The sequence below is a fragment of the Colobus angolensis genome, unplaced genomic scaffold, assembly GCF_000951035.1.
Source record: "Colobus angolensis palliatus isolate OR3802 unplaced genomic scaffold, Cang.pa_1.0 Scaffold11, whole genome shotgun sequence".
NCBI lineage: Eukaryota > Metazoa > Chordata > Mammalia > Primates > Cercopithecidae > Colobus > Colobus angolensis.
Window position 1 is genome coordinate 4648342 of NW_012112030.1, and position 19977 is coordinate 4668318.

At 38.6% G+C, this 19977-nt stretch overlaps 1 protein-coding gene across 3 annotated transcripts in view; it reads left to right on the plus strand.

The window, feature by feature from the left end:
* The first annotated feature begins 3315 nt into the window (after positions 1-3315).
* CLEC1A (C-type lectin domain family 1, member A) overlaps positions 3316-19977 on the plus strand; it is a 29371-nt gene continuing 12709 nt past the window's right edge. For 2 of the 3 annotated variants that reach the window (XM_011953013.1, XM_011953023.1), the window contains exon 1: positions 3316-3573. In XM_011953013.1, the coding sequence (XP_011808403.1) occupies positions 3459-3573 (115 nt within the window). In that variant the 5' untranslated portion in view covers positions 3316-3458. Of the gene's footprint in view, positions 3574-12905; positions 13005-19977 lie in introns of all 3 variants that reach the window. The other variant, XM_011953009.1, reaches the window with a different exon arrangement.

Consider the following 19977-nt stretch of genomic DNA (forward strand, 5'->3'; position numbering starts at 1 on the left):
ACATTCTGGTATGTTGTGTCTTTGTTCTCATTGGTTTCAAAGAACATCTTTATTTCTGCCTTCATTTCGTTATGTACCCAGTAGTCATTCAGGAGATGGTTGTTCAGTTTCCATGTAGTTGTGAGGTTTTGAGTGAGTTTCTTGAGATCTGCCATCTGGATTCTTTGGTCACACCGGGTGTTCCCTTGATGTGGCGCACTCTCCCTTTCCGTAGGAGTAGAAGTTCCTGAGAGACAGACTACTATAAGTGCTGCTGCTCCTCTAGGTCTAGCCACTCACTGGCTCCAGATTAGTGCTGGAAGATGTCTGCTAAGGATCCAGTGATATGACCTGTCCTCCAGTTTTTCAACAGCAGGTATCAGCACCAGGACTGATGGGGGTGCCAGAGGCGTCACATAGACTCTGTGAGATTTCTTGATTAGAGATAACTTTAGTGTGTTGTCTTTCTTGAATGCTGGTTCAAGTAGTAATAAACTGGTCATGTGGATAGACTCAGGACCTCCTGGTTAGATAGGGTGGTGCAGGAAGTGGTCATAGCTGAGGTCATACCGTAGTTTTGTCCTTCCTGAGTGCAGTGTTATTCCACCTACCGATGCTGTAATGGACTGTGTTGGTAGCCTTCCAGCTACTGGGTGGCATTTACAAAAGAGTACCAGGTGTGGTAGTAGCAGTGGGATTTGTGCTTGCCTTATGTTGCCCAGGGTAGGTAGTCTGGCTTCTCAGGTGATGGATGGGGCTATAAACCTCCCCAGGGTTTCTGTCCTTTGTATTAAGCTACCACGGAGGGTGGAGGGGCAAAGCCAGGTGAGGGCTGTGTTAGGTGGGTCTGCACTCTGAGTCACCATGTGCATGGCAAGCAGCGGTCCCTGTTGGAGATGGGTTTGCACAGGGAGTGGGGAATAGCAGGCAGCAGTAAGCCTAACCCCGATTTCACGCAGTTGGCAAGGCAGATCTGGCTCCTAGAGTACTCTGCTAGCAGTAGTGAGCTAAGTTCCAGGCAGTCTGCACTCAGAGCTCACACCAAGTTGCCATGGTGATGGCAACTGCTGGCTTTCGGGTCATGCCATACTCTGTTCACCCACACAGCTGGCACCCAGATCCTGCACTCATGGCTGCAACACATTTCCCACTCATCTTTCTGGTTCTGGCCAAGGGAGTTCATCTTCACTTGAGGTTATATTGTGAATTTCAGCTGGGAGTTTTTACAATGTGCATCCCCTGGCTGAGCTAGTTGGCTGAGTTCCACAAGGTTGTCTGTGAAGTGTAATAAGGAATAGCTTCCCTTGGTTCATGCTGGAGACTGGGAATACACATAGGCCTCTTCCTGCTGCTGCTGTTACTTTTATATTCCTCACTGCTCTTTTAATTGGTTCCAGTGCTGGGAAGGGTTAAGGCCTTGCCCCATGACATGGACTTTCAGGTTCCCCAGTGTGGGTTTGTATCCTGGAGCCAGTCTCTTCACCTCTCACACCCTGGAGGCTTACAGTTTTTCACCTAACTCACGGTGTGGGATGTAACCCGCTGCTTTTTTTGAAGAGTCTATGGATTCTTTCAGTTTTCCTGTTCAGTTCCTGCATTGCTTCTTGGAAAAATGTACACAGTGAGAATTTTTATTTTTATTTTTTAGATGGAGTCTTGCTCTGTCGCCCAGCCTGGAGTGCAGTGGCACGATCTTGGCTCACTGCAACCTCTGCCTCCTGGGTTCAAGTGATTCTCCTACCTCTTGCCTCCCCAGTAGCTGGGATTATAGGCACCTGCCACCACACTCGGCTAATTTTCATATTTTTAGTAGAGATGGGGTTTTGCCATGTTGGTCAGGCTGGTCTCGAACTCCTGACCTCAGGTGATCCACCCACCTCGGCCTCACAAAGTGCCTCCCATGGTGTGAGCCACCATGCCTGGCCCACAGTGAGAGTTTTTTACTCACTATTTTGTCCTTCCAAGTGGTAGAGTCATGCTAACACTGCCTCCAATCTGTCATCTAAAAAAAAAAAAAAATCCTGTTTTTAAAAAATTTAGAATAATTTGATGAACAAAACACAGCTTGAAACACATGTGAATCCACAATATACACTTCCTCATAGATCTTTTAGATGGTCTGGCTACCGCACCTGGAGCATTCTGACACTCCTTTATATTTAGCATGCTTGATTTGGCCCATCCATCACTTAACATCTGGAAAAGTTTTGGTAGAGTAATATAAGTCTATTGTACAGACTCAGGAAGAACTTTTAGACATTATCTAAAACAATCTTCTTGTCTTTCAGTTTAGGAAATGCAGACGCAAATTGTTAATTGTCCTCCCAAAGCCACAAGGTTGTTACTGATAACTATCTTACTATGGTTTGAATGTGTTTCTTGCACGATTCAGGCATTGCCAGTGTGGTCGTATTGAGAGAGGTGGGGCCTTTAAGAGATGATTTGGCCTTGAAGGCTTCTCTCTTGAGGATGGTATTAAGACCTTTATAAATGAGGCTACATGTAGCATTTGGCTGGCTTGTCCTTCTGCTTTCTGCCACGTGAGAATAGCCTTCCTCCACTACAGAGAGTGCAGCTCTCTCCTGACATCCAAACCTGCCAGTGCCTTGATCTTAGATTTCCCAGCTTCTGGAATGATGAGAAATAAATTTCTATTGCTTATAATTTATCTGGTCTCAGGTATCCTGTTGCAGGTCAGCACAAACAGACTAAGACAGGGAATATAATTCTAATGTACTGATTCAGGAAGAATTTTTTCACATTACCTAAAATATTTTCCTCTCAGTTTAGGAGATTTAGGCACAAACTAACTGGCTTCCGCAAACCACATGGTGGTTAGTAATAGTTTTAAAAGTTTTTACTTCCAGTAAAATGTATAATTCCTCATGATCACAATGTACCAAATGTGCTATAAAATGTTACATCAAGTTCAGATACTATAAGAAAGATCACTACTCTGTTCTTGGAGAAAGGAAGGGGCTAGATCCCATAATCTCTTCTCTTTTCACAAAGGCACAGAGAGGTTAAACTAAGTGACTCCCTAAAGAATGGGTAAGAAATGAGGATGCGTGTCCTTCCAAGTTATTATTATTCCACAGACTCTGAAGGAACCACAGTGCTACACCTTGCTATTATAAGTTCTTGCCTTTTACACACTGAAGTTATATGAAAAATGCAAACAGGTAAACAAGACCTGAGAAAGGCCAACTTTTTGATAACTGTTGAGACAGAGACTGCCTAAACAGAAAACACATGCTGTTTCCCCTCAGCCTGACTGATTTGGCGTTCAGAGTACAAGCTCACAGGAGAGGGGCTGGGCCTGTCCAGTCAGGAACTGCAGTCAGAGACTTCCCCTGCTACTTGCTGGGAAAGAACATTAGGAATGCCTTTCAGTGCCTTGCTTCCTGAACGAGCTCACAGTAGCCAGGCGGCCCAGGGCAATCCGACCACGTTTCACTCTCACCGCTGTGGGAATCCAGATGCAGGCCAAGTACAGCAGCACGAGGGACATGCTGGGTGATGATGGAGACACCACCATGAGCCTGCATTCTCAAGCCTCTGCCACAACTCGGCGTCCAGAGCCCCGGCGCACAGGTACCCTGTCTCCTGGAGTCCAGATAGACCAGAGCCCTTGTGAAATACGTGAGATGAGCTATCCCTCCCAGAAATTTATACATTTAACTTCTATCTTATAATTTTATTTCCAATTACTCACCCTGTGACATAGTAGTGATTTTTTTTTTTCCCAGTTCTATTCAGTTCCATAATTCACACAATTAGAGAAGGATTTTATTTCCTGGGCCATTCAGCCAATCTAAAGCTAAAACATGACTTCAGTTCTAGTGAAAAGGACTCACATGGTAATATACACAGGACTAGGTTCTAGGTCCTAACCCAGGTATGCCACTTTCCTTCTGTGTAACCTTGGATGAGTCATTTAAGTATCCTGGTAGCATCATATTCTTTATTTATAAAATATTAATGGCCACAAACATGTATAAAGGGCTCGTTGTGTGCTGGCAGTGTTTTAAATACTTTAAGTATATTAATTCATATTAATTTGAATTAATATTAAATAGAAGTAATAAAACTTCTTTTACAAGGTGGTTGTGAGTACTGAGAATGATAAATTATGTAAAATATTTGAATGTCTGTCTGAACTGATATAGACTGACACAAAATTGCTGAAAGGAACACTTGAGGAATTCTCAAGAAATGGAATGTTGAAAGGAATCCCATATTTTAGCATTCATTCAGTGCCTGTATTTTAATATGTCCTTTCCCTCTGATTATATCATCATTTTCCTCACCTTTGTAAATTTGGATATACATTTAAAAAATTTTAAAAAAAGATCCTGTTCCTTATTTCTTTATCAAATAACTTTTAGTTTTCCTTCCTTTCTCCTACTAAACCCTCCATTTGCTTTCTGTTTATTAAATGACTCTCGACCTGAGACCTACTAATATGGCTCTCTTTTTTTTAAACTAAATTACCCAATAAGCTGTTAAGGGACACTGGGGATTTCCAGCCTCTTTGAAATGAAGCTAAGTGACAAAAGTAGGGATGTCAGCTTCTGTAGCCACAGGATATGTGTAATAGGATACAAAGTGTTTTCCTCCAAAAAATCTTAGGAAGAGTCCATTTTTAGGGCTGTGGTTTTGAGTAGCTTGTATATAACTTCATTTTCCACCTTTGACTGGAGCCAGAAGTCTCTCAAGGATTAGTGATCAGCATAATCAGGAACAGCATGTACAAATAAGTTCTGCTGAGGTTGAAGGGTGGAGAGGGATGTGGAACAAGATAAAACACTAGCTGCAACATCTGGGAGCTTCTTTGTAAGAAATGGAAATTGAAACAGTAGGAGTAGAGATTACAAAGAATTGTCTTGGAGGAAATCATCTGGAAATAGTTATCTTAAGCAACATATGTGAGATCTTGTTTTCATCTTTTTATGGGAATGCAAACATTCAGGGGAATGCCATCATAGAAGTATAATTATTTCTTAGATAAACATATCTGATATACCTTCGCTGATAAAAATAACAGCAGAAATCACTCAGAAATCTTTGGCAATGTGGAGGATTCAGATTCAACATACTGATGTGACACCATTAAGAGCTGGCAACTTTTATTTTTTAGAATTAATACAAATCACACACACATTCATTTAATTTCTAGACTTTTGTCAATAACAATTGACATAACAACTATGTTTGTGTTTACAAATGACAAACAAGATAGTAAAAATGCCAAACAATTAAGATAGTGAAAATGAAAGACAACAACCTCATATATTTTTCACAAACTTATGTTTGGGGTCATGTTATCCTAGTACTGAGGATATAATGTCCAATGTGATATGGTCCCTGTTCATAAGGAAATTGAAAGTCTAATACAATTCTCAACTGAGGAATAAGTATAATAAGGTGTTATGGCAGAAGCATGTACAGTACAGCTGAGAGCTTGGTTATGTCTACCTAATTAAGTAGAGGAGCTTAGGAAAGGCTTAACAGGAGGAGCGACTGTGGAGTTGAGTTAATTTTAAGATCTTCCACATAATGTGGAATCAGGAGTGAGGATGTTTGAGAGGCTGGGGAACACTACAGACAGAGAGACATATGAAGGGAAAGTCATGAAGGTTTTCAGTAGCTTTGTATTTTTAGAGAATACGTATGGCATATAAACAATATGTATGGCATAGGTGTAGAGTCGGAGGAGGGAAACTTGGCAAAGGGGTAAGTCTGGCAAGTTAAGGAGGGATTTTAGGGCATGCTGATCTATTTTAATTCTATTCAATAGTTAAAATGAGGTCAATGCAGGATTTAGATAGGAAGAAACAGAATTTTGCATTTGGGGAAGACCTTCCAGGCTGCAATGGAAAGGATAGGTTGAAAGTATATGAAACTGGATGTGCCGATACCAAATTTTTTCACTAGTCCGGTACAAGAGTAAAAGAACCTGAACTGAGGCAGTATAGTAAAAATGAGGAAAAAGAATCAGATATGAAAGACATCGAGGCGATGGAGTTTAGATAATCAGTGATTGGTTACATGTGAGGAGACAAGGAAAGGGACCTTGGTGGTAGGTTGACTAGATTCTGTCTGATGTAATGTGGATGGTACTGCTGTTCAACTGAGACAGAAACTATAGAAGGGACAGGAAAAGTGATGAATTGAGTTCGAGTTTAAGGGGTCTGTAGAAGGAGGGACATGCATTTGGAGCTGTCCAAAGACACCTGTATATTAAGGATGTGGGTTGGGCTACATATACTTGTGGGAATTACTGGCACAGTAATTAAATAAATAAATAAAGTAGATGAGGTACTTAAGTCATTAAGTAAAATAAATGGATAGTAACTAAAATGTATGGGAGTGAGTGAGATCATTGAGGGAGTAAATGTAAAACGAAAAGATGAGTGAACAGAAGAATAGAGTGTCAAGGAGAAAATCTGAGGGAATATCAGCACCTGAGGAGCAAGAAGAATGAAAGATTCCAAAAGGAGCTACTAGGGATGAATAGCAGAGAGTGGTAGAAGCAGGAATCTGGGAGAGAGACGTCAAGGGCATCAAGAGACAATAAATTCAAGAGTAATGGAAAATCAGAGTAATGGGAGACAATAAATTCAAGAGTGTTGGAATAAAGTCAGTGATGATGACTGTGAGTTTTAAAAACAACAAATAACAAGTACTGCAGAGAGTTTAAGTAAAAGGAAGACTAAAATGATTATTTAACAATTTATCAATAAGGAGGAAAATATTTAGTTTTGATAGCAGTGGTTTAAAAAGGAACTGATGGTTACATAATAAAATAAGCAATTACTTTGGTTAAATAATTTTAAAAAATTTAATAATAAATCCAAGTTCCTCTTTACTCTTGTTCACATTAATTACAGTACTATTGCATTTCCCAGTGTCTTAGTTTTATTTCCTCAATTATAGCATAAATGTCTCATCACAGTCATGACATAAATCACTGTTAACTGATTCAACAGCTCTTTAAATCAAACCTACTCATGACAAGACATTATGGGATGTACTAGAGGAGCCTGTTTTTCAGGTGCTTAGAGAAGTGGAAGGAATACTCTAAATCAATAGTTGTAGTAAATGTCATTTAGTACTGTTAAATCAGTGTTGGAGGCTACAGAAGCAATATAGGAATGAATGAGTTACTGATTGAGTTTGGTTTTGCGAGTTCCCAGAGGAAGTGACATGATCTGGACCCATGAGGCTAACGAGTATAATGGGATCCTATTAGGAGGAGCCTGATACAGCACACTAAGAAACTGACTAGAACAGAATGAGCCTTGGGGAATTTTTCTTCCTATGGAAGAGAGGAAGTGTGATTAAATTTTGCTTTCAAAATTCATCTTGCTGCTAGAGTGGATATTTCATAATGCAGAAGTGAAAAGTTGCAAGCTGCTGTCGTTCTGTGATTGCAGATGCACTGCCATGTATAAATATTGATCTGAGATGTGTTGGGAGGATAAGAAGATGATTGAAAATGTCCAGCTCTGAAATCAGTCTGCTTGGGTAGCTCTATTACTTACTAGCTGTGCAAACTTAGGCAACTTCAGTGACTCCTTGGTAATTGAATTTTTGCAAAGGTTGCTTCCAATGAAATAAAGTGTATCTAGAACACACTTATAGTTACTATTAGTAACTATTTCTCTCTCTCTCTGTTTTTCAATATTCTCCATCCAATCATTCTGTATAAAGACATGGAGAAACACAATCCTGGGGAGTTACTAATAGTTCATTAGTAACTACTACTAATAGTAGCTGTGTGTTCCTGAATAAACTGTCTAAACCTGCTAGGCCTCAGTTCCCTACCTGTAAAATGAGATAATAATATCTACCTTATAGGGGTTGTTTGTGAGGCTAGATGAGAACATTCATATAGGACATTTTTCTCAGTAACTCAAGAAATTTGAGCAATTATCATTAATGGTAATGTTGTGTTTGAATTATATTTCAGTAAACAGTATCTGTTGATGGGGATATCAAACTGCATCACCTAAATTTTACTAAAGAGGAAAAATATAATTCAGTTTCTAAGTACTGTGAATTGGAACCTCAATGATATTCTAGAAATAGCTCATATGTTCTTAGATGTATACTTTTTTCAAATAATAGGAAGGATAACACACATTTTCATTTAGAGAGTATGAAAATAGCAATATTTGAAATAGATTAATAAGAGAAAAGAAACCTGTATTTACATGAACACAGAAAAGCAGACTCAACCCATGAACTCAGATTCCCATGAGGAGGTTTCCTGCGCACTACATGTGAGGTTAAGGAAACAAAGACATTTACATTTCAAAATACAAAGGGATCAAAAAGTCCTTTCTGAAATATTGTGTACATTGCCACCAGTTTTGCCCACATGTCCCTGTGACTCCTGACTGGTTCACGGAAAAGTGTGCAAAGTATAGCGTTAAACATAATGATTTAATCCTAGCTCTGCAACTAGTTTGAAATGTGCACATTATTTAAACTCTCGGTGTCTCCTCCAGTTTTTAAGACCTTTTGCATTCATAGGTGTACTAATAGACTGTATATGGTAATGTCAGCTTAGTTTCGTGGGTGGAAAACAAAATTTTCCCTCTCTGATGCCTGATGAAGGGTAACTGGTTCAGTTTGACAACTCTCCACCCACAAAGTTTCATATAATTACACAGTAATTGGTATCCAAAATTTGACGCTAGCACGAAGGGCTTTTATACTATGGTTATACTAAGAGGATACAGGAAAGGTTTTCTTATATATATATATATATATATATCTTATTATTCTTAGGGATGTTTATATCATTCCTTGGCCTATCCACACCCCTTTCTAAATATGCCTCAGGAGAGAGCAAAGGGGTTCTCTTCCAAAAAATAAAACCACAATAAAGCCAAGCCAAACTCAAGTGACCGCCCAGGCATCTTATTTTTGTGAAAATCTTTCTCGTGTTAGGGTGAGGGTGATCCCTGGAGAGAGACTTCAGTATGATTAGGAGCACTTGGAATAAAACTGAGAAACATTAGACTCACAGTTAGAAGAAAAACATCTAGAAGGAAAAATAGCATCAAAGAAAAAGAAAAAGTGAAACTTTCAACTTCATGGACTTTCCGTCATGGGAGCTTGGCTTCCTGGAAGATGAACTCCCCAGGATTGTGTTTCTCCATGTCTTTATATAGAATGATTGGATGGAGAATATTGAAAAAGAGAGAGAGAAAGTGAGAGAGCAAGAGGGAGATGGGAAGAGAGAAGAAAAATTTCAAAATGGGAAAATTTGATCAGAGAAAGAGGATTTCTTAGAAGAGATTTTTTAAAACCTTTTAAACCCTATTATACTTCTTTTATTTTTTCTGACCTAGAGGCAATCTTAGGAAGGATCTTGTATTTTTTTTCTTTTCATGAATGTAATTATCATTGAAAGATGTTCTGATTTCTAAAGTCCAGGCCATCACTTCACAGAAGGAATTTAAGTTCACTCTTTTTGGTCCTTTGGGCAGAAAAACAACAACTCCCATGTCCTCAATATTATGCAAGGGAAAGCAGATCTATTTCATTTCATTTCATTTCATTTCATTATTTCATCACTACCTTTGAGAGAAGATCTTGCTCTGTCACCCAGGCTGGAGTAGAGTGGCACGATCACGACTTACTGCAGCCTTGACCTCCGTGGCTCAAGCAATCCTCCCACCTCAGCCTTCTGAGTAGCTGTGACTACAGGTGTGTACCACCATGGCTGATGAATTTTAAAATTTTTATAGAGATGGGGATGGGGACTCACAATGTTGCTATCTTTTGTAGAGATGGGATCTTACTATGTTGCTCAGGCTGGTCTTGAACTCCTGGCCCAAAGCAATCCTCCTGCTTCAGTTGGGAGGATTCCAAAGTGATGAGATTACAGGCCTCAGCCACTGTGCCTGGTGGAAAACAGATTTATAAAGACATAAATAAGTTGCTTGACTGTCATAGTTCTTCTTCTCCTTTACTTCTTATTTTTAATTTCAGCCAGACAAATATTAATTATAAGAAGTAGCAGGATTTAAAAAATTATTACAACTTTGAGATGTGTATTAATGTAACTATGTTTGAGTAGGGGTAGGTAGGCATATAACACAGATATTTGTATATAATGGACCTATTCATCCATTTATTTAAATTCAATTGAGCTTATTTCAGCTACTGTCTTAGGAACTGGGTTACAATAATGACTAAATAGATACTTTCCAAGAAAGAGCTTAATTTTTCCTGGAGTAAGACAGATATAAGCTAAATGAAATAACAAAGATATACAATACATTTAATGGTAAGGAGAGGTATGTGGAAAAAGAAAATCACCGTGGTGGTGGCTCACATAAGCACTTTTAACTATGGAATCTAGAAACATCCATATGATTAACTTTCTTGGACTGTAAGAAAGTTTACAAATATAGGGTTTTGGAGAGGATGATTCACCCAAACTATATTCTGCCTCTAATCTTTTTTTTTTTATGTTCTGCTGATCTGAAATACTTTTACAGTCAATACCTCGAGAAAACCATCCTTTTCCAGAAAAACTAAGACTAAATAACATAGCTCAGTTAACTGAAGGAAATAGGAGGAAGCAAATTTCCCTTAGATTTGTTCATGATATAATCTCACAAAAGTCAGTATATAGAAACCACCATGGCTGGGAGATGTATTTAGCTGAGTCTGTTTTCTGCTGACATAGATGTTGCTGAGAAGTCAATAGACTACAAACAAACAAACAAACAAACAAACAAAAACCCTGTAAGCTTAACTTTGGAGAACCCACTTAGCTCTTTAAAACTTAGATAGTTTAAGTCATATTAATTTTTTATAATTTCATTTTTCAATTATTTAAACTGTCAAAGATTTACTCAGCCCTTATGTCCCGGGCACTACTTTCAGTAGTGGAAATACACTGGCGGACAAGATAGGCAAGATCATTGTTTTAATGGAATGCTACATGGAGAGAAAGGAAAAAGAAACAAAAATCATGAAAATATTACCTAGTACAGGGTGAGTGATATGCTAGAGATGGACTCATGGACCTCTTCCAAGGATGTGCCATTGAAACTGAAATTAATGCAGAGGCAGAAGTAGGGCTGATACAAGGTACTTAGGGTCAAGCTTGATCAGATCAAGGATTAAACGGAAGGCCATTGTGAGTAGTACATGTGAGTGAGAGGAAAATAGTTCAGAAAGGGATGAAAGAGCTAAGGATGGTCTCAATAAGACTAATGCAGGATTTAATTTTAAGTGCAATAAAGCTTTTGAAGTTTTTAAGTAGGGAAGTAGCATAATAAAATTGCCATTTTTTTTTAAAAAAAGGAGCAATCTGTGAAAAGTGATTTGGATTTTATTCTAAATGTAATGAGAGCTATTTATAAAGGAGATGATTGCTAAGAAATAAGATTCACATTTAAAAATACATCAATGTGTCTACTCTGAGACTTTAACTTATTTTCCCTACTAGATTGTAAGTTCCAGAGGATAGTAATCATATTGTCTATTTCTATATTCTTTACTAGTTATCATTCCCCATTTGGAAATAATGTTTCATATAAATCTCTGTGCCTAGAATGGGTTGGGCACGGTGGCTCATGCCTGTAATTCCAGCACTTTGGGAGGTGAGGTAAGAGGATCACTTGAGCTCAGGAGTTAGAGAACAGCCTGCAGCCTTGGCAACACGGTGAAACCTCATCTCCAACAAAAATATAGAAAAAAAAATTAGCCAGGCGTGGTGGCACGTACCTGTAGTTCCAGCTGCTCAGGAGCTGAGGTGGGAGGATGGCTTGAGCCTGGGAGGTGGAGGTTGCAGTGAGCCGAGATCACGCCACTGCACTCCAGCCTGGAAAATCTCTGTACCTAGAATGTTTTATGTATAGGACCTTGCTAGAAGGAAAAGAATTTTCTTTCAAAAAGCCCCTCCGATCTCTTTAATCTTTCTGTTTCAGAACGTGACTTGAATTCTCAGTGAAGTAGAACTAACGGGCTACAAAGAGATGAGAGTTTGTTTGAGGGTTTCACTCTCTCTTTGTTTCATTTTTATCACAATGCTAACTGCTAGCTGCACCTGAGTGAAAATCTTCCCTGTCAGATACGTTAGGTCATTCAGACTCAGATAGGTGACCTCACTCGGTGAAGGGTCTACCCATAACTTACAGTAAAACCTCTGCAATTACTAGTCAAACTTATGAGAATGGAGGGCAAGGAAAGCATGTTTGCCACAGTTTTAAAAATTATTTAACTGTTGCAAAAATAGTTTAGATTCATCTTTCAGAAATTGATGATCCTGTTTCTTTATAATCTATTTTCGAAAAAATATAAATCAAATGAATGAACAAAGAATATCCTTACAAAAGAGGGACTTTCAATGAGGCAATTCCACAGAAAAACAGTAAAATTATTACTTCCCATTACTAACATGCAATTTGCCTTTTAGAAAAAGCATATACGGAACTTGGGGGGAGGGGGATGTTTTTCAAAAGTAACAACAAATTAATTTCATCTTTCCCCTGATTATGTAAAAAGTTGTCCCTTGGTAAGGTTCAGAGATTCTCAGGCTGTGTTTCAGACATTTTCATGACAGTCTTTCATAATTAGAATTTTGACAAGCAGAAGGTTGTACAAACAACCTCATAAAGATAATTAATGCATAGTGTGCTTCAGTGGAAAGTAAGACTTGAGAGGTGGATACAAATGGGTGGGGCTTGTGAGAAAATCTAGCTGTGATAAGTGAGGCTTGCACTGAGCCTTGTGATGATGTTTCTGAGGACAGAAATCAAGTTAGCCAGCCCTCGTTACTGTTGTCCGGCATAATTTGTTCCCGTGCAGAATCAACTCCTCTCCCTTAACTGTTACTGACTTAGATGCAAGAGGAAGAAAAAGCCAAACTCTGCTTTCTCTTCTGTTCCCTGCAGAGCACAGGGCTCCCTCTTCAACGTGGCGACCAGTGGCCCTGACCCTGCTGACTTTGTGCTTGGTGCTGCTGATAGGGCTGGCAGTCCTGGGGCTTTTGTGTAAGTCTGCGCTCTGACCTGGGGGCGGATCCCGGTTCCAAGGTTTGTCTAGGATGAGAAACACTTGTTATGGATTTGTTTTTTAAGCTTTAATTCTTTAGCCTTTGGAAAACTCAGTGTATCTTTTTTTAAATGCAGCTATTTAAATGGTGAATAATGGAAAAAGAATTAAAATATGACAATCAGTTGCCAACTAGAATTAAACATTCTGTTTGAGATAAGAAGGGATTTGTCTGGTTGTTTATATGTCAGTGTCTAAAAATATCATTTATTTTAAATAAACGCATGCTTCAGCCCTCTCCCATTCCACAAAAGACTAGGGTATCAGAGGTTTTGACTCCGAGAATACAAGGTTCAGTGGGCTGGTGCAGAATATACTATCCACAGAGCCACGCATACCGTCAGTACAAGGAGAGTAGGTAAACTCCTTAATCATCGTATTTTTTAAAGGCCAGGAAGTTATACAGTCATTTTATAAAAACGTGTGAAAATCAAATCAGAAAAATGCATATCTAAAAATATTTAAATTTCAAACTAGTAAAAACAAGTTAAAAAGCTTAAAAAAGAAAGTGGACGAATTTGCCTCAGTAGGTGAAGACCCCACAGCAGTGTTTCCTAAACAGCTGAAGAAGGTTATTCAAAGAAAAATGTTATATAGGAGAGCAGATTTTAATGTCAAAAATTGGGTTTAAGACTTTTGTTTGTATATTTCAAAATTAAAAATAATTTCTTATTGCCCCTTTTGATCCCAAAAGTTTTATTTCATTGTGATATAACTATTATTTTGCAATCACCATTATTCTTGGAAATACAGAGGAACTCTCATGATTTGTGAGAGATTTCTATACTTAGATGTAGAGACCTGAATTTCAAATCTGAATGTTGAAAATTTCTAGTAAAATGACATTAGGAATTTACTTGTTCTCAATGATCCTAATTGCAAACTGTAAAATCATGGAAAAAATAATAACACTATTTCAATAACTGAATAAGTAACAATATATGGTATATTGTCAATACTCAATATAATAACCAACATATAAACAGATTGGTGGTTTTATGTTGAGTAACATTTGAGAGTATACATAAAAAGATTTATCAAACAGTAAATATAGGTTGAGAATTTATTCTTGAAGTTAGGAACTAATATTATAACTCCACATTTCTATTTATGTAATTTTTAATAGATATAGATAAATTACTTAAATTACACATTTTTTAAGGCCAGGAATGGTGGCTCATGCCTGTAATTCCAGCACTTTGGGAGGCTAAGGCAGGCGAATCGCTTGAGGTCAGGAGTTGGAGACCAGCCTGGTCAACATGGTGAAACCTCATCTCTACTGAAAATATAAAAATTAGCCAGGCATGGTGGTGGGCACCTATAATCCCAGCTACTCAGGAGGCTAAGGCAGGCGAATCGCTTGAGGTCAGGAGTTGGAGACCAGCCTGGTCAACATGGTGAAACCTCATCTCTACTGAAAATATAAAAATTGGCCAGGAATGGTGGCTCATGCCTGTAATTCCAGCACTTTGGGAGGCTAAGGCAGGCGAATCGCTTGAGGTCAGGAGTTGGAGACCAGCCTGGTCAACATGGTGAAACCTCATCTCTACTGAAAATATAAAAATTAGCCAGGCATGGTGGTGGGCACCTATAATCCCAACTACTCAGGAGGCTGAGGCATGAGAGTCGCTTGAACCCAGGAGGCAGAGATTGCAGTGAGCCAAGATCACACCACTGCACTGCACTCCAGCCTGGGTGACAGAGTGAGACTCCATCTAAAAAAATATATGTATATATAAAATATATATATAGACTTCATCTAAATATATATATAAATATATATAATATATAAAATATATATTTTAAAATGTTATATATATGTGTGTGTGTATATATATATAACATTGAGGTATGTCCTTTATATGCCAATTTTGCTGAATGTTTTAATCATAAAGGAATGCTAGATTTTTTCAAATGCTTTTTCTGCATCTATTGAGATGATCATATGATTTTTGTTTTTAATTCTGTTTATGTAATGTGTCATATTTATTGACTTGTGTATGTTAAACCATCCCTGCATCCCTGGTATGAAACCCACTTGATCATGGTGGATAAGCTTTTTGATGTGCTGCTGGATTCAGTTTGCCAGTATTTTATTGAGGATTTTTGCATCAATGTTCATCAGGAATATTAGTCTCTAGTTTCTTTTTTGTTCTGTGCTTTCCTGATTTTGGTAGTAGTGTGATACTGGCTTCATAGAATGATTTAGGGAAGATTCTCTTTCTCTATTTTTGGGAATAGTTTCAGTAATATTTGTACCAATTCTTCTTTGAATGTCTGATGGAATTCAGCTGTGAATCCATTTGTGAATGGACTTTTATTTGTTGGCAGTGTTTTTCTTCCTGTTTCAATCTCACTATTTCTTACTGTTCTGTTCATAGTTTCTATTTATTCTTGGTTTAATCTAGGAGGGTTGTGTATTTCCAGGAATTTGTCTATCCCCTCTGGACTTTGTTTATAGTAGCTTTGAGTGATCTTTTGTATTTGGGTGGCATCAGTTGGAATATCTCTCATTTCATTTGTAATTGAGGTTATTTGGATCTTCTCTCCTTTTCTTGATTAACCTTGCTAATGTTCTATGGATTTTATTTATCTCTTCAAAGAACCAGTTTTTTGTTTCATTTATCTTTTGTATGTCTTTTTTTTTTTTTCATTTCAATATCATTTAGTTCTGCTCTGATCTTTGATACTTCTTTTCTTCTACTGGATTTGGGTTTGGTTTATTCGTGTTTCTCTAATTTCTTGAGGTGTGATCTTAGATGGTCTATTTGGGGTTTTTCAGATATTGTGATGTAGTCATTTAATGCTATGAACTTTCCTCTTAGCACCGCTTTTGCTGTATGCTAGAGGTTTTCATAAGTTGTGTCACCAATATTATCGTTCTGTTCAAAATATTTTTAAATTTCTATCTTGATTTTGTTGTTTACCCAAAGATCATTCAAGATCAGATTATTTTATTTCCATGTTTGTATGTAGTTTTCAGGGTGCCTTGTATTGTTAATTTTCAATTTTATTTCACTATGCTTTGAGAGAATACTTGATATAATTTCAGTTTTCTTAAATTTATGGAGACTTGTTTTGTGGCCTATCATATGGCCTTTGTTGGAGAATGTTATATGTGCTAATGAAAAGAATGCATACTCTGCAGTTGTTGGATGGAATGTTTTGTAAATATCTGTTAAGTCAATTTGTCTTAGGGTATAGTTTAAGTCCATTGTTTCTTTTTTTCTTCTTCATTGTTGACTTTCTGTCTTCAAGACCTGTCTAGTGCTGTCAGTGGAGTATTGGAGTCCCCCACTATTATTGTGTTGCTGTCTATCTCATTTTTTAGGTCTAGTAGTAATTGTTTTATAAATTTGGGAGCTCCAATGTTAGGTGCATATATATTTAGGGTTGTGATACTTTCCTGTTGGATTATTCCTTTTATCACTATATAACGTCTATAATATCTCTCTTTGTTTTATTTTATTTATTTATTTATTTTTCCTGTTGTTGCTTTAATGTCTGTTTTGTCTGATAAAAGAATAGTTACCCTGGCTCATTTTTGTTTTCCATTTGCATGGAATATCTTTTTCCACTTCTTTACCTTAAGTTTATGTGAGTCCTTATGTGTTAGGTGAGTCTTTTGAAGACAGCAGATACTTGATTGGGGAAATCTTATCCATTCTGTCATTCTTTAGCTTTTAAGTGGAGCATTTAGGTCATTTACATTCAGAGTTAGTACTGAGATGTGCAGTACTGTTCTATTCATTATGCTAGTTCTTGCCTGAATACCTTGTTTTATTGTGTGTGTGTGTGTGTGTGTGTGTGTGTGTTATTGTCTTATAGGTCCTATGAGATTTATGTTTTCAGGAGATTCTATTTTGGTGTATTTTGAGGTTCTGAGGTTCTGTTTCAAGACTTAGCACTCCTTTTAGCATTTCTTGTAGTGCTGTCTTGATAGTTACAAATTCTCACAGCATGTGTTTCTCTGAAAAAAACATTATCTCTCTTTCATTTATGAATCTTAGTTTCACTGGATACAAAATTCTTGGCTGACAATATTTTCTTTGAGGAGGGTAAAAATAGGACCCCAATCCTTTCTGCCTTTTAGGGTTTCTGATGATGTCAGCTATTAATCTGATAAGTTTTCATTATAGATTACCTGACGTTTTTGTCTGACAACTTTTAAGATTGTTTCCTTCATCTTGACTTTAGATAACATAATGAATATTCACCTAGGTGATAATCTTTTTGCAATGAATTTCCCAGGTGTTTTTTTAGCTTCTAGTATTTGAGAGATTGTTTGGAGGTTCTAGCAGGAGATTGCAGCTACTTGTATACCCTTGACCAGACTGGTTCTCCTCTATCGGGTATGGTCATCCTCTTCAACCATGTGCATTCAGGAGGGATGCACCTGGAGCAGTGAGGAAGGAAGGGGACATATGGCTAGCCAGCCAGATCAGCCAAATGAACACTGGTAATCAACGGGGTGACAGATATCGCAGCCAGATCACCCTTACATCCTGAGCTTCTAGTATTTGAATGTCTAGATCTCTAGGAAGACCAAGGGTTTTTTCCTGGTTTATCCCCTCAAATAAGTTTTCCAAACTTCTAGATTTCTCTTCTTCCTCAGAAACAATTATTCTTAGGTTTGGCCATGTACTATGGCTCCAACTTACTTGGAGACTTTCTTCATTTTTTTTTCTATTATCTTTGTCTTTGTCAGATTGGGGTAATTCAAAAGCCTTGTCTTCAAGCTCTGAAGTTCTCTCTTCTTGTTCTAGTCTATTGTTGAAACTTTCTAGTGTATTTTGTATTTCTCTAAGTATGTCTTTCATTTCCAGAAGTTGTGATTGTCTTTTCTTTATGATATTTATTTCTCTGGATAATTTTTAAAATCCATATCCTATATTGTTTTTTAAAATTTGTTTAGGCCAGACGTGGTGGCTCATGCCTGTAACCCCAGCACTTTGGGAGGCTGAGGAGGGCAGATCACCTGAGGTCAGGAGTTCAAGACCAGCTTGGCCAACATGGTGAAACCCCATTTCTACAAAACTATAAATATTAGAGAGGCATGGTGGTGGGCACCTTTAATCCCAGCCACTTGAGAGGCTGAGGCAGGAGAATCAAGTGAACCTGGGAGGCGGAGGTTGCAGTGAGCCAAGATCACACTAGTGCATTCCAGCCTGGGCAGCAGACTGAGATTCTGTCTCAAAAAGAAAGAAAGAAAACCATAAATAAGTTTCTTTAAGTTGGTTTTCATTTTTCTCTGGTATCTCCTTGAGTAACTTAATAATCAGCCTTCTGAATTCTTTATCTGGCAATTCAAAGATTTCTTCTTGGTTTGGATCCATTGCTGGGGAGTTAGGGTTATCTTTTGGTAGTGTTATAGAGTCCTGTTTTGTCGTATTACCAGAATTACTTTTCTGTTTCCTTCTCATTTGGGTATGTTGGGTATTTCAATGAAAAGATCTGGAACACACAGGCTACTGTTCAGATTCTTTCATCCCATGGGGTGATCCTTTGATGTTGTGCTCTCCCCCTTCCCCTAGGCATAGGACTTCCCTAGAGCCAGACTGCAGTTATTGTTATTCTCTTCTGGGTCTAGCCACCGTGGGTGCTACCAGGCTCCAGGCTGGTGCTGGGGAATGTCTGCAGAGTCCTGTGATATCATCTATCTTCAGGTCTCTCATCTGTGGGGCACCTGCTATGGTGAAGTTGGCAAGGAAGTGAAGTAGACTCTGTGAGAGTCCTTGGTTGTAGATCTGTTTAGTGTCCTGGTTTTCTTGAATGCTGGTTATGCTAGCAGTGAAGTTGTCAGATAGACACACTCAGGGCCTCTGGTTAGCCAGGGTGTTGCAGGCAGTGGAATTAGCTGTTGTCTTCTCCCTCCTTGGAGCAGGGTTATTCTGTCTTGAGTTACTCTAATGGTTTGAGTTGGTTGGCCTCCAGCCAGGAGGTGGTGCTTTAAAGAGACAACCAACTGCAGTAGTAGACAGGGGATGTAAGCTTGTTCTAAGTTTGCCAGGATAAGTATTCAGGTTTCTCAGGTGATGGGTGGGACCATACAGCTCCCAAGAATTTATGTCTTTTGTGTTTGGGTACCAGGGTGGGTAGAGAAAAAACGTCACATGGGGTCAGGGTTAGGCAGGTCTGAGCTCACACTCTCCTTGGGCAGGGCTTGCCATGAATGCTGTGGGGCATGGGGGTTGCTTCTCAGGGTATTACGGCTGCCTCTGCTGTGTCATACAGGTCGCCAGGGAAGTGGGAGAAAGCTGGCAGTGATAGGCCTTATCCAGTTCCCAGATAGCTGGTGAGGCAAGTCTTGTTCGTCCCATGCCCCACCAACAACACAGAGTTTATATCCTGGCAGCTCATGCCTGGGGCTCTGATCTTGCCCCAGACTACAACCCTTCCCACTGAGAAAGCAAGCAGGCTTTCAGGTCATGCCTCTCCCCACCTTCCCACACCATCTGTCACAGTTCCTGTGCTGATATCTGTAGAAGTTCCTCTTTGCCCCCTGGATTCTGCTTAAGAAAATTCATATCCAGTTGAAATTATTACAAAATTCATTTGGAAGCTTCTTTCATCCTGTAACTCCTCTTTAATTCCACTGGCTGCCTTGTCCAAGGACCCCTGTGAGACAGAGTCAGGGATGGGTTCCCTGGGCTTGAGCTGGAGAATGGGAGTGCCTACAGGACTCTTCCTTCTACTTCTTCTACTTTTATATTTTACATATATTTTATATTTGGCTCTCTACATCCATTTCTGCTCCAGGTAAGGTTAAATCCTTCTCATGTAACCCGGATTTTCAGGTTCCCCAGCAGTGATGTGTGTTCAGAGGTGGGTTTTCCCCACTTCACACATTTGTGACTGTCTTACAGAATTTCCAGTATTGAGTTGCTTCCTTCAAAGGATCTGTGAATTCTT